The 12,941-nt window shown below is 57.0% G+C and overlaps 4 protein-coding genes across 4 annotated transcripts; 2 read left to right on the top strand and 2 right to left on the bottom strand.

Moving 5' to 3' along the window:
- Nucleotides 1-50: 50 nt before the first annotated feature.
- Nucleotides 51-3,524, bottom strand: BROUX77_007093 (uncharacterized protein; the record flags this gene model as incomplete). The annotated part of the gene is made up of 2 exons (XM_073752150.1): nt 51-2,025; nt 2,122-3,524. The coding sequence occupies 2 exons, from the start codon at nt 3,522-3,524 to the stop codon at nt 51-53; spliced, it is 3,378 nt and encodes a 1,125-aa protein (XP_073602504.1).
- A 2,277-nt stretch (nt 3,525-5,801) lies between these two features.
- On the top strand, nt 5,802-7,976 carry BROUX77_007092 (uncharacterized protein; the record flags this gene model as incomplete). The annotated part of the gene is made up of 1 exon (XM_073752149.1): nt 5,802-7,976. The coding sequence occupies one exon, from the start codon at nt 5,802-5,804 to the stop codon at nt 7,974-7,976; it is 2,175 nt and encodes a 724-aa protein (XP_073602503.1).
- Nucleotides 7,977-8,427: 451 nt separating this feature from the next.
- BROUX77_007091 (uncharacterized protein) lies at nt 8,428-10,056 on the bottom strand (the record flags this gene model as incomplete). The annotated part of the gene is made up of 4 exons (XM_073752148.1): nt 8,428-8,467; nt 8,531-9,639; nt 9,713-9,867; nt 9,948-10,056. The coding sequence occupies 4 exons, from the start codon at nt 10,054-10,056 to the stop codon at nt 8,428-8,430; spliced, it is 1,413 nt and encodes a 470-aa protein (XP_073602502.1).
- Nucleotides 10,057-10,495: 439 nt separating this feature from the next.
- BROUX77_007090 (uncharacterized protein) lies at nt 10,496-12,921 on the top strand (the record flags this gene model as incomplete). Its single annotated transcript, XM_073752147.1, has 4 exons — nt 10,496-10,597; nt 10,683-10,906; nt 10,984-11,351; nt 11,486-12,921. The coding sequence occupies 4 exons, from the start codon at nt 10,496-10,498 to the stop codon at nt 12,919-12,921; spliced, it is 2,130 nt and encodes a 709-aa protein (XP_073602501.1).
- Between the last annotated feature and the right edge of the window lie 20 nt (nt 12,922-12,941).

The raw sequence follows: 12,941 nt of genomic DNA, 5'->3' as shown, positions 1-12,941 counted from the left end.
AACGGCTTGAGTGCCACACACAATATCTACAGTCTCGACAATCCTCTTCTTCACAATCCCCCCAGCGCAACCCCCTCCACACTGCGCTTCAGGACCTTCTTCGCCCGCATGTCGGGAACCGTGTGCTTGCGCCCCGGCCGACGGCCGATTTCCACACAGAGAAAGCGAATAAAGTCGTGGTTCTTCCAGTAGCTCGTGTGCGCGCTCAGCATGTTGAGGTACTGGATCTCGAGCGGGCCGCCGGTCGTGCGCAGGTACCAGTCGATCTGGCCGTTGTCGTTGAGCAGCAGCGCCTTTTTCTCGGCGACTTCTTCGCGCGTAAAGTCGTGGATTTCGAGCTCGAGCTGCGAGGGCAGGTGGGCCGAGGGCGCGACGTCGTGGTCGTCTGGGGGCGAGGCGGTGGCCGTGGGTGCGTCTGTGTTGGCGACGGGCGCCCCGCGGGGACCCCAGCTCTTGAATGCATTGCCGACGCTTTTGAGAAACGACGTTGCTGTGCTCGGGAGGTAGGCTGGCCGAAGACTTGCGGCGTAGGCGGGGTCGATGGTGCCTGTGAGCAGGTATGCGATGGGGTCCTCTTTGGCCAGGATATTGTATACGTTTTCGACGGCCAAGCAGCCAAACTGGCCCGCATCAGCGGTCAAGGCCGGGTCGTTGAAGTCGCTCGGGTCGGCGCCGGGCTTGCTGCGGCCTTTGCGGGGGGTAAGAGTGCCGCGTTCAAGCAGGAGAAAGAATGCCGACGGGCTCCCGCAGAGAATCAGGTTGCACGTGTTGAACTCGAAATGGAGGAGCGACGGCGCCTTGGTTGGCGACAGGTCGGGCTTTGGCACGTGGTTGGGCTGTCTGGAGAGAATGTCGAGGGCCATGGCGCTGCCGAGGGAGTGGCCGAGAATGTGGACTCGTCCGGTCTCGCGAAAGCCGGGGTTGTTGAGACACCAGAGGCGGTAGACTCTGTTGGCTTCTGAGACCAGGGCCGATATCATTTTGGACTTGTGGTGGGACATGTAAAATGGGATGTCAAACATGACATCGGAGATGATGCTTCGGACGGCCGGGATGGTCGGTGGTTCAATGTCTTTGAGTCCAAAGTTTCCAGCAAGAGACTGGTCTTGCGCGCCACAATCCTCGTTCTCTGCTGATCCGTCGTCTCCAAAGGACAGCGAATGGCGCCAGTTGAGCGGCAGAATCATGATGCCGTTGTGGTCGGGCCGCAGTAGATCCTTGACCACAGGATTCTGAAGCTCGATATTCACGGCGCGCCGGAAAGAGTTGATGGCGTGCGTGAAATGGAAGCTTTCCACTCTCTCTGCAAACTTCTGGCCAATGCCGTGGGCCACAAGGACAAGATCTGTGACGCGCACCTGTTCTGTTTGCTTGACGCAGGCGGGACACTCTTGACCTTGGTCGACGTGGCCCGGGTCTTCTCTGGCTTCACTGGCGTGGCCTGGGTCTTCTCCGGATACATTGCTGGCAGCCCAGTTCTCTGCTTTCGGGGGGTTCAGCGACTTTTCATAGAGCTTTTCCCACACGTGTCTATCGAAGCCTCTTGTGACCGGAACCCCCACATTGACGCCCTTGACAATGCGCGAGATGGGCCGGCGTCCATAGTATGCGGATGGCTTGAGGCTAGGCTTGAGCAGGAAAGCGTGCTGGGCATCCCGATAAACTACGTCATGGTTGGGGTAATGCAGAGTGTCGGCGGTGGCTTCCGGCGGCTGTTTCGGGGCTTGTCCTGTCGGCTCCGGCGGAGCTTGCAGGTCTCCCTCGGCTGCGGCCTCGTCATAGAAACACCGGGCAGCACAATAAATATCGCCCGTTATCTGCGGTTCGTTGAGGCAGGGCATTTTTGCATTCGGGTTGGACAACTCCTGAGGCCACAAAGGGTAGGAAATCTTTTCTTCGCCGGCGGCTCCGATTTCAACGGCACATTCAAGTTGGACTTTCCACGTCTCGCTCCAGGCGCGCAACTCGCGATAGCCGGCTTCAAGTTGATTGGCTACACTGACAGGAACGGGGAGCATCGTGTCTCTGGAAACCGGGGGTTAGCACAACGTGACTCGAAAGAGGATCAATAGGGAAGAGTAATGGAATGGCCTAGTTCTGGGCTGCGGTGCATGGACTCACTCGTAAAACCACGTAGCTCTCATGACGGAGGACAGGTCGTTGACTGGTGACCAATATATGGGTCGCATGACCAGCTCGGCTACACTGACAACATGAAGCCGTGATAGTCCGACTGGGACATCGATTGTCTTGAGTGTTGGGACTGTAGATGAGCTGCTGTTGGGGCGTGTGTTTTCGGGTAAAGCGGTATCATCAACTGCAGCGGCATCTCTACCACTGGACGAGTTTGGTGCATTGCTGGCCGCAGGCCTGGCGGAGCGTTTCGAGAGAGAGCTAGATTGGCCTTCTTGCGACCCAGAACGTGGTTGGTTTGGCATAAAGGGGAGCTCATCGCGCTGTCGGGCCTGCTGCACCAGAGTTCCGATGCCAGAAGTAGGAACAGACACGCTTACTTGAGGCGCGACAGGCGGCAGAGAAGATGTGGCCGCGGTCACAGCAGGTTTCACGGCATTCGTGTGTAGCAACGGCAAAGAGCCAAAAGACGACGGGACGGGAGTCGATGGCCGGTCTCGTTCCAGGCGACTAGACAGAGCACGTGTGCGGGTCTCAAGATCACTCATAGTCTCCCGCGAGGCGACTCGGGCCTCGCCCAGGTGCCGCGGAACTCCTGTGCCCTTGAAGCTCTCGGGCGCGAAGGGTGTTGAGCCGCGGGACGCCTCTTGTGTAGACGGGATGGACGTGGAACTCTCAGACCTCCCGAGCTCGTTCCGCGGCCCATGGGCAGTTGTTTTGGCCAGGATCAGCCTCCTCAGTTCATTCATGATTTCGAGAGCCACACGCTCGGGGCCAAAGCGGAAGTCATGGCGGCGCAACAGGGCGCAGAATTGGTGCTGGAGGCTGGCGTCAATGTCCGCCCAGAGCCCGGAGCAACATTCGCTCACTGGCGCCGCAGAATTTATGGGCTGCAGCACTGCAGCATATATTTCTGGTCTGGAGCCATGCTTCTGGAAATGGGCCTTTGCAAGTTTGGCGATGATGCGAGCCAGGAGCTCACTGTGATGCTGAGAAGCCTGCGGGCTCGGGTTGCCGAGCCGGTACACGTGGCGATGAGTCTCGCGGCTGCACGGCGCCGTCAGGCTGCGCCAGGCCTTTTCGAGGACATTGCTGTCCGGGCGCGAGAAGGGCCGCAGCTGGCCTTTGAAGCCGGCAGGATCCGGGGTGTTGGGGTTGGTGCCGGGCGAAAGCGGGTCGTCGATGGGGATGGAGGATGCGTAGAAGAACTGCGACAAGAGCGGCGGCGGCGGCGACTCGAGGTCGTCGGCGTCGGCGTCGGCGTCGTGCGGTTGGCTGTCGCCGGCGGCATTTTGCTGGCACGGAGCTGCAGGCCCAAGGCCGGCCGGCCGGTGTTCCAGAGCCGGCGGGGCCAGACGGCATTTGGGGCCGCGATGAGGTTCGGGTGGCATTTTCAGCAGACCAGGAGGCTGGATGCTCTAACACCGCGGGATGGAGCACCAGGATGCTTGGGGGTGGAGCTTGTAGCTATAGATGGAGGCTTGGGTCTGGATGGAGGCTTGGGCCTGGCTGCAGGCTTGCAGTGGGTGAGAAACAGCGCACGAGTCCCCTGGAAACGGGCGGATGACTAAGTCGACCGAGACGGTGAGCTACATGGTGATGATGGCGAGCATCAAGTAGGCGAGGGAGACCAGAAGACAAGGCTGGTTGGCCGGATGCAAAAGTTGGGATGGACTCGGAAGGGGAAATCATTGACTGCAGGTAGTTGGAAGCTATTTGGGGCGATATGGTAGACCGGGGTTAGGGTTGGATGTGTCACGCGGACAGGTCACGCGGACAAGTCACGCGGGCTCAGGGTCTTAAGCGTGTCACGTGCAGTCTAACCCTAGCTTGCGGGTCGAGGCGGTGAGGAACAGACGGCCAAGGGAATCGGAGAGTGGGGCTGGGCCGGCCACGCTGCGAGTATCGAATCCGAAGGACCGTGAATCCGAAGGATGCTGTCAAGTGACGCTGGAACAATGCAAGAAGCAAAGAGAAGTGGAGGGGAGAGAGCGCGGCTAATAATAGAGCGAGCTTGGCGGGCGACATGGGTGATGCTTGCAGGGCTGTAAGCAGCTAACTGGCCGCTGCCTGCGGGCATGTCTACAACATGGAGATATCAACAAATGCTCGTCTATACTGCTGCTTGGCTAGGAATCAAAGAGATAAGCACCAGGTCCAGCCCGCACACTGCCATCTGGGCCCGAGAGAGTGTTCTCGCGGACCAAACTTGAGGGTTTAGCTGGCCGTGCAGCTCTGGCCATGTGCAAGGATCGCCAGTTCCACACAATGTTTGTGTCTGGCCGTGTTTCGGGTTTTGGAGATGGGGATGTCAATAGTGTGCGACTTGGGAGAGATGAGAGGAAAAGACAGACCAGAGACGAGGGAGTGAGGGGTGGCATGCTGGGCCGTTTGTATTGAGGCAAGCAGGACCAGACGGAATGGGGAGTGGAGCAGTGGAGATGACGACGAAGTGGCGTGAGGGAGAAGTCGGACGTGCAGAGGAGGTGGACAGGCAGCTAGACAGCCAACTAGTTTGATATGACAAGGAGCCGTAGATAGCTGAAGTTGTATAGCTGGATTGTGTCGTCATGTGTGGATCGCGCCATACTGCAGGCACGCGCACTCTCGCGCGGCAGTTGCACCGCTTCACGTCAAGTCCCTTCCCCTTCCCCTCCCCTCCAAACAGGGTAGGAACGCGACGGCGGATCAAACCCGGGCGGCCGCGCTCTTGCCGTTTTCCATTCCGCAGCGGCCGGATTGGGCGCGCACTTGCTGTGGCAGTTGCCTTTTTGTTTCTTTGCGGGGACCATTTGCGAATCTTGCTTTTGGGAGGCAACTGCTTTGCTTTTGTTTGGGAGGTCCCTCTTCTTTTTTTCTTGTGCTTTTCTTTCTCTTTCTCTTTCTTCTCTTTGTCTTTTTTTCTTCTTCTTCTTTTTATTTTTCTCGCCATTTCTCTCTCGCTATTTCTATCACCAAAACTCTCATCCCGTCGTGCTCCCTTTCGTTTTTGTAAGTCTAAATTAATCCTCTTTTTTTTTTTTTTTTTCTTTTTTTTTCCCCAGTCCCGCCCTCGCTTCTCTACAGCCAGCTTATCAGTCGACCTCCTGCTCACCATCCATTTTTAATATCTAGTTTTTTTTTTACCATCACCTCGCCGCCTTTTCTTCTTCTGCGATAACACCTCCAGCTCTCCCCTCCTCCTCTCTTTCTTTCCCCCTCGCCCCCTGCCCTCTCTCCCTACAAACTTAAACCTCCTTGTTTCCGCCTCCAACACCCCAGCCGCCTCCTTGTTCGCTCGCCCGTCGCTTATTATTATTCTACCAATTTGCCCAGGTCTCGCTTTGTTTTTTATATTGCTGGCCGTGCTGTCTTGGTGTCTTGTCTGGTGTCCCCCAATTATCTGACACTCCAGCCCGCGTGAGATATTTTCCCGTCCGCCTCTTTGCTTTGCTCTTCCATTCTCTCCATCTCCGACTCGATCCCTTTCATGGTCCCTCTCCTCCGGCTCGGGCCACCCACTGCAATAGCTCTCCATCTCAAGCTCGTCTTTGCTGAAAACCGCTCTATACCAGCCGATCTTATCGACAGCATCGGGCAGTGGGTCTTGTCGCATCCACGCCAACAGGGGATCGAGATCCTGCTTCAGCGTCCGTCCCAACGTGTGATCTCTCTCCGACTGCTTTATGATGGCTACCACCATAGCCGCCGTCTCCATCCCGCCCTCGTGCGACAAACTCGCTGATGCCTTGCCTGGGCCATCCCCAAACCCTGTCTCCGTGGCTATCCCAAGATCATCGCTGTCATCGGCGTCGCGACATCTTCCGTACTGTCCCCCTGGAACCGCGCAAAGCCTATCTCCGGACCACCTTTCGCTCAGCCCGCAGGACTCCGAGGACAGCGGAGATGAAACCGAGACAGACTCCCCGCGCTCGTTGCTGTTCCCTCCCCACAACTATGAGCGCGTGAGCTGTGGCGGCGTCTCGGTCTACTCCATAGATCCCCTGGGCCTGTCAAATGCCGTGCACTACATGGCCAGCCAGCCACTGCCTGCCCCGTCGCGCGTGTTTCCGTGGCTTCACGGTCTTCACCCGCGGAATAATATTCAAAGGGCCTTTTTTGCCCGCCGTCGCCCACAGCACCATGGAATCCCGGAATGCTTGCGATCAGTGACACTCGTCAAGGCCAACGGCGACCTCAGCAAGGCGCGATTAAAAGGCGCCTTGGCCCCGAGTGACATCATAACTAGGGTGCCGCGCAGGGATGGAACCCCCGATTGCAACACCGAAACCTACGAGACCGGGTTTATTGATGCAGACCCCAAAACTGGCTTTAGTGTTCGCAATTTCAGCATCCAGAGCGCCAAGACAGCCACAATCTCTGATATCATCGTGTATGGCGACAACCGCGATGTCGTCTTCAACATCGCTCACCACATAGCCTCCGCCCAGAGTAGCTGGCGGGCAAAGCAGGGCGCAAGTGGCCGTGTCCATGTGCCAGTCATGAACACCTTTGTTTGCGTCACCCCCTTTGCTGCTTTCGAAGAGTTCCATTCCGAGCTCGTGTCAATTGACTCTGCTGGACATCACACTGGCCGTACAGTCGACTTTCAAAGCCAGGAAGCCATCGAGATGCGCCAGATGACCAAGCCGACCCAGATTGCCCACAACGTATGGCTAGGATCGACGCCAAACCTCTCAATACAAAGTCCGGACGACCCTCAGTTTGATGTATTCATCGAATGCGCAGATAATGCCACAGTCCAGCCAGATGTGTTCCGCGAGCTTTGCATCTGTCTCCCGTTCGTTGGTGAATCATCGCCAATTCGCTCTACCGCCCAGTTCCCTGCTAGTGGGAGCATTTCATCTCCGTCCTGTTCCCAGTTAGAGTTGGGGCAAGTTGTAGATGTTTGCGCGTCAATCTACAAAATCGCCCATGGATCCCAAGGGTCTCACGAAGCTAGCCAACCGTCTTCTGAAGGCGCCAAAGTCCGGCCACGCAAGATTCTCTTACACTGCGGTGATGGATACACGGAGACTACCCTTCTTGCGATTGCGTATTATGCCTACAGCACTGGCCGGCCCATTCCTACAGCTTGGCTAGACCTACACACAGAGCTGAAGCGCAACTTCTTTGCCTATCCCAGCGACGTCGCCCTTCTCAAACAACTCAGTCTTCCGTTGATGCAGGCTTCCCCGGCCTGCAAAAACGTGGAACGTGAATTGTTGCAAGTGACTGCGACCAATGAACCACGATGGTTCCGGTCCATTGATGGATCCTTTCCCAGCAGAATCACAGACTACATGTACTTGGGAAGCATCAGTCACGCCAAGAACCCAGATCTGCTGCGAAAGCTCGGCATTACCCAGCTTCTCAGCGTAGGTGAGGTTGCAGACTGGAACGAGGGTGAGTTTGAGCGATGGGGCTCTGATAACGTGTGTCTGGTCCAGGGCGTCCAGGACAACGGAATCGACGGCTTGACGTCGCAATTCGAGCGCTGCTTTGAGTTTATTGACCGCGCCCGCCAGCAGGGCAGCGCCACGTTGGTACATTGCCGCGTCGGTGTTTCCCGGTCGGCTACCATCTGCATTGCCGAAATCATGCGCTCCTTTAACCTCTCTCTCCCCAGGGCCTATTGCTTTGTGCGGGCGCGGCGTCTCAACGTTATCATTCAACCGCATCTCCGGTTCATGTACGAGCTCTTGCGCTGGGAAGAGGTTGTGCGCCGCCAAAACGCCACGACAGATGCATTGGCGGGTCCTGGTGACTGTGGGACGGGCAACGGAGCGCTGGAGCGGGAGCTGGAGTGGGCGCAGATCACGCGGGAGATTGCCCTGTTGAACCAGCCATATTTCTGCAGTTGATTGGCCTGGGGTTTTTTTTTATTGTGTTTTCTTGTTCATGCATGGCGTTCGGTACAGGAGTTTGGGGAGGAGAGGGCCTTTATGATTTTTTCCTCTTTACGACTGAGAACTAACTATATGCTTCACTGTGGAATTATTGGTCTCTCTTTTTTTTTTTCCCTTTGCGATCGGGGACATGTTGATGACGTCATCGGGCAGTCCTATCCAGTAGCCAACTATAGTTTCTTTATTGTTTTTTTTTGCCTGACTTGTTTCTCGTTCTACGCCTTGCTTTACAAGAATTAATAGACTCGACAGAGATTTGGTATCAAATGAAATTTATAGCAATATAGAGAGACTCCAAAAAAAAGAGATGAGAAGAAGGGACTGGGTGCCCAAGACTAAAAAAACTTGCTAACTGACTGACTGTAAAAAAGAAAAAAAAAAAACTGTCTCGTTGTCTTTTTCGTTCCTAATAAGCCGCCATTGGACGGTCATCGCTATCAAGGATTCTAGACGCTTTACATTAGTACTCACAACCACGAAAAACACAGCTAAGAGAGCCGGATACTCACGAAAACTGCTTCACCAGACACCCCTCGCCGCCGCTTTCCATGTCGATATTGAACACATAGAACCCCCCATCGCTGGTAACCACCATGACCTGCGGACTGCTGCTGCTCATGGCCACGACGCTGCGCAACGGCCCGCCCGGCGCAGCAGTCAGGGCGCGCGCGGCGCCGGCCCCCGCCGACTTTGGGATCTTGATGTAGGCAAAGTCGCGCGTGGGCTCCCACATCTCCGTGACGGTTTGTGGGAGGTACGAGCCGACGACGCCGGCGACCGAGCGGCCCATAATGACGGACGAGCGGCGGAGGATGTTGCCCAAGGACCCGCCACCGGGCCGGGTGTCGGAGGCTTGGCCGGCGGCGGCGGCGGCTTTGTCGCTGGCGTCCGGCGGTGTGATGGCGGCTTTGCTTTCGGCCATGCTGCTGTCGGTGCTTTTGGCGCGGCCTCGGGTCCAGCGGTAGGGCTGGGTGGATTCGGGCGGTTCGATGGGCGCGGGCGTGCCGGCGACGACGGGGACCGACGCGCCGGTCGGGCCGGCGAGGCGGAAGATGTGCACGGTGTCGCTGGTGGACGAGACGCACAGCAGGGTAGAGCTGAGGTTGAAGGACATGCTGTAGATGGTGGAGGGATAGGTGCCGCGGCGGAACTGGTATAGCTTCTGGCCGCTCGGCACGGAAAAGATGCGGATGATGGTGCCGGTTTCGCTGGCGGTGGCCAGCAGGGTGCCGTCGCTGTTCAGGTCAATGCACGAGAGCGGCGAGCGGTGCGCCTCGACGACGTTGACGGCCTTGAGCGTGAGGGTATCGAAAATCAGCACCTCGCCCGACGTGGGCGGCACGTAGTCGGCGGCCGGCGGCGCGTGGGCGGGTCGGGCATCGCCGGAGACGCCGCGCGGCTTGGGCATGGGGTAGGCGAGGAAGCAGTTGTCGGACGAGGGCGAGAGCGCGCAGATGGCGGCGGGATTCGGCGACGTGGTCATGGTGTGCAGCAGCGACATGTTGGAGATGTCGTAGATGTAGATTTCGTTTTCGAGAATCGTGGCCAGCCGCTTGCGGTTCATGCGGACGGCGAGCACGGCCGAGGGGAAGGTGAGCTCGCAGATGACGGAGGAGCGCTGGGACGGAAGAAACGGGAGTCAGCCGCGGGGTTCAGGGGCCGGTGCAGCGGGGGATGGGAGGAGCGTGTACCTTTGTGTTCTGGATCATCATGTGGCGCGGCGACATGATCAAGGCCACTAGCGACGTCGAGAACAGCATCCCGATGATGCTGATGTTGCCCTCATCGCTGCTGAAGATCTTGGAAAACGGCTCGGTGTGGTAGATGCGGAAGCCATCGGTGGTGCCTGCGATCGGAGAGGGGCAGGTTAGCGGAGGCGGTTCGGGGGCGCGCCGGGGCCGGCCCGGAAGCCGGAGAGCGCCGGACACGGGACGCGGGAGCATCGTCCGGGGCCGTGCTTGCCTACCGCAAGACAGCTGTGGTCTTGGTTGAATGTGATGAAGTTGAGGCTTTGCGACGACGCCGATGACGCCATGGTTGACTGGGATTTGAGCTGTAAATTTGGAGGGAAAACGGGGGAGGGGCTTCGCAGATGGATGGCGGCTGGAGTCAAAAGAAAAGGGTTAGTTAATAGAAAAGAAAAGAAAAGAAAAAAGAAAACCCGGGGATTAACCACTCGGTCTGGAGTTCATTCTCTGATAGAAAGATCTCGTTGGGTAGTTGCACTTTGACAAGGCACTTGCAAAATAGTTGGCGAGGAGGGAAAAAGGGCAGTTGCAGAAAAGAACGAAGCTCCAAGATGTCAAGTGGGCAGGAAGCACTGACCAGCCCGACATAAGAATACGCCCCGTTAGATGCAAGACGCCAACGCCAACCCTGATAACTGCATGGCCCTCAAATTCTCTGTGTGACGTTGCGAACCAATCGTCAATCAACCACCAACTCAAACCGCATCGCCAACAACTGCGCCGACGATGCCTTCCCGCCGTGCCGAGAAGTCCGGCGCTCCAGCCGGCGAGCCGGTGCCCAGCGCCGCAGACAAGAAAAAAGCACTGCTCGACGAACTGATCATGGGTGTAAGTGGCCGCTCTGGCCGTCGTCCCGTGACCCGCGGGCTACGAGCGGCGAGTCTTGGACTGAGATGCTGATCCCGCGCTGCAGACGAACAGCAGCAGCATCACCTCGAAGCGCAGCGTCGAAAAGCTGTACTATCCCGAGGAGGAGCACTACTTTCGCTATTTTGTGCCGCGGTTCCAGCGCCGCTCGCCGCTGGTCAACCGCGGCTACTGGTTCCGGCTGCGCGCGATTGACGTCAGCGTACGCGAGTTTCTGCGGCGCGATTGCGGCGCCAGGAAAAAGGTGGTCGTGAACCTGGGCTGCGGTAGGTAAGTGGCCCTTTTTCCAAGCGTGGCGAGAGAGGCCGGCTGAGTCTGACCCCTGGCTGATGTATCTACGTTTCAAGCGATGTCCTGCCCTGGCAATGCGAAGAAAAGTACGCTGATTTGAGTCCCGCTGCGACCTTTATTGACGTTGACTATCCCGACATGATGCACAAGAAGAAGCAGATTGTCATGCAAATCCCCGAGCTGGCGAAGCTCTTGGGCGATTCCTTCAAGGCCACAGAACGGGCCACGGGCGTCATTCTCGAAAGCCCCAAGTATTCCCAGATTGCGTGCGACTTGCGCGAGCTTGATGCCGTGACCAAGATGATTCAAGAGGTTGTGGATTTGAACGACAGTCATGTATTGTTCGTGGCCGAGGTCTCCATCACCTACATGGATAATAAGTCTGCGGACAACGTGGTGCAATGGGCATCGACAATTTCGAGTGGTAAGACACACCGTTCTTTTTCATCTAGACTGACTCTTGACTTTTCTGCATTTAAATATGAAGGGCAACCATGTTTCTTCACAGAATACCCACCTCGTCACGATGCTAACACCAAGCCATTCCCCTTCTCCCAGCCGAGTTTTGCCTGCTCGAGCAAATCCTACCCGACGGGCCTCGTCACCCCTTTGCCCAGAACATGCTTGCCCACTTTGACAAGCTGCAGACTTCGCTCAAGTCTGTTTATCGATACCCGACGATGTCCCACCAGGAAGAGCGCTTCAAGACTCTGGGCTGGGCGTATTCGCGTGCCTGGAACCTTTGGGAGGCGTGGGGTGACTCCTTTTTCATGAGTGCAGAGGACCGCGCTCAATTGGACCACGTAGAGCCGTTCGACGAGTGGGAAGAGTTTGCCGTCTTTGGGACTCACTACACCATTGTCCATGCGTCCAACGTGGCGCCAATTGATTATGTTGATGCCAAGAGACACAACATGTACGAAGCCGAATCAACGCCTAGTTTAGAGATTGACGTTGGCTTCTTGACTGCCGCCGGACCGCACATTCACAGACGCCATGGCGGTGCCGTTGCCATCGAGGCAGACGGTGGTGACGCCATTGCTTCGTTCTTCGGCCAGGGTGTTACAAATCGCTCCCCATCTGTTGATGTTTACTCGTTCCAGCCAGTCTTGGACCCTGGCTGGGCTGGTCCTGCTCCTCGGGTGTGCTTTTCAACGACAGACCTTGGGTCATGTGTGCTGCTTGCAGGCGGGCGCGCTTCACCTGCGAGAGCCATGAGCGACACATGGATACTTGACAAGAAGAAGAACAGCTGGAGCAAGGGAGTTCCGCTGCCCCAAACACTGTATCGCCACTCAGTTACGAGACTTGGCACTTCAAGCCTTGCACTCCTAGTTGGCGGCAAGATGGGCGCAACCGAGATTTCTGACGGGATATACATATACATAGACCAAGGCTGGTCCAAGTGCCAGGCGCTAGGCACCGTTCCAGCTCCAAGGTTCGGAGCTGCGTTGGGCTCGCTCTCCGAAGCCCACGGCTTTTTGTCTGGCGGTATCACAGCTTCTGGTCTCGTAGACGAAAGCACATACCGCTGGCATCTTGACCTCGAGCAGAAAACGATTCGATTTGTGCAGGTACAGTGTGACGCTGGCCTGGCTCGATTTGGCGCACTGGCGATACCTTTGTCGTCTGGTTCGGTGGTGTTAGTCGGCGGCATTGTGGGCAACCATTTGATCCCCACAAGATCCGATATCCTGCTGATCAGCGAAGAGACGGAAGCCAAGGCGGGATGCTTACAGAGCACTGAAACTGCTGGTATCCTTGTAAGGTGTCTCCGTGATGAGAAACTCACAGGCGACTGTCCTCACAGGCCATTCTTTATTGGAAGCGGTGGCGTGGAGAGAAATGGAGAGGTTGTGGTCATTGGCGGTGGTGCGACGTGTTATGCCATGGGAAGCTACTGGTCTCCAGGCCAGTATAGTTTCCGGATTCAAGGCGAGGCAAAGGCCCCAAGGCCGTTGGTGGGCTCATTTGAGATCATTGGGCAGCAATAGACCTATTGGAGGTGAAATTA

Source organism: Berkeleyomyces rouxiae, assembly GCF_048999995.1.
Source record: "Berkeleyomyces rouxiae strain 22BRR77 chromosome Unknown BrBRR77_ptg000011l, whole genome shotgun sequence".
Taxonomy (NCBI): Eukaryota; Fungi; Ascomycota; class Sordariomycetes; order Microascales; family Ceratocystidaceae; genus Berkeleyomyces; species Berkeleyomyces rouxiae.
This window is presented reverse-complemented; position numbering and strand designations above follow the sequence as displayed.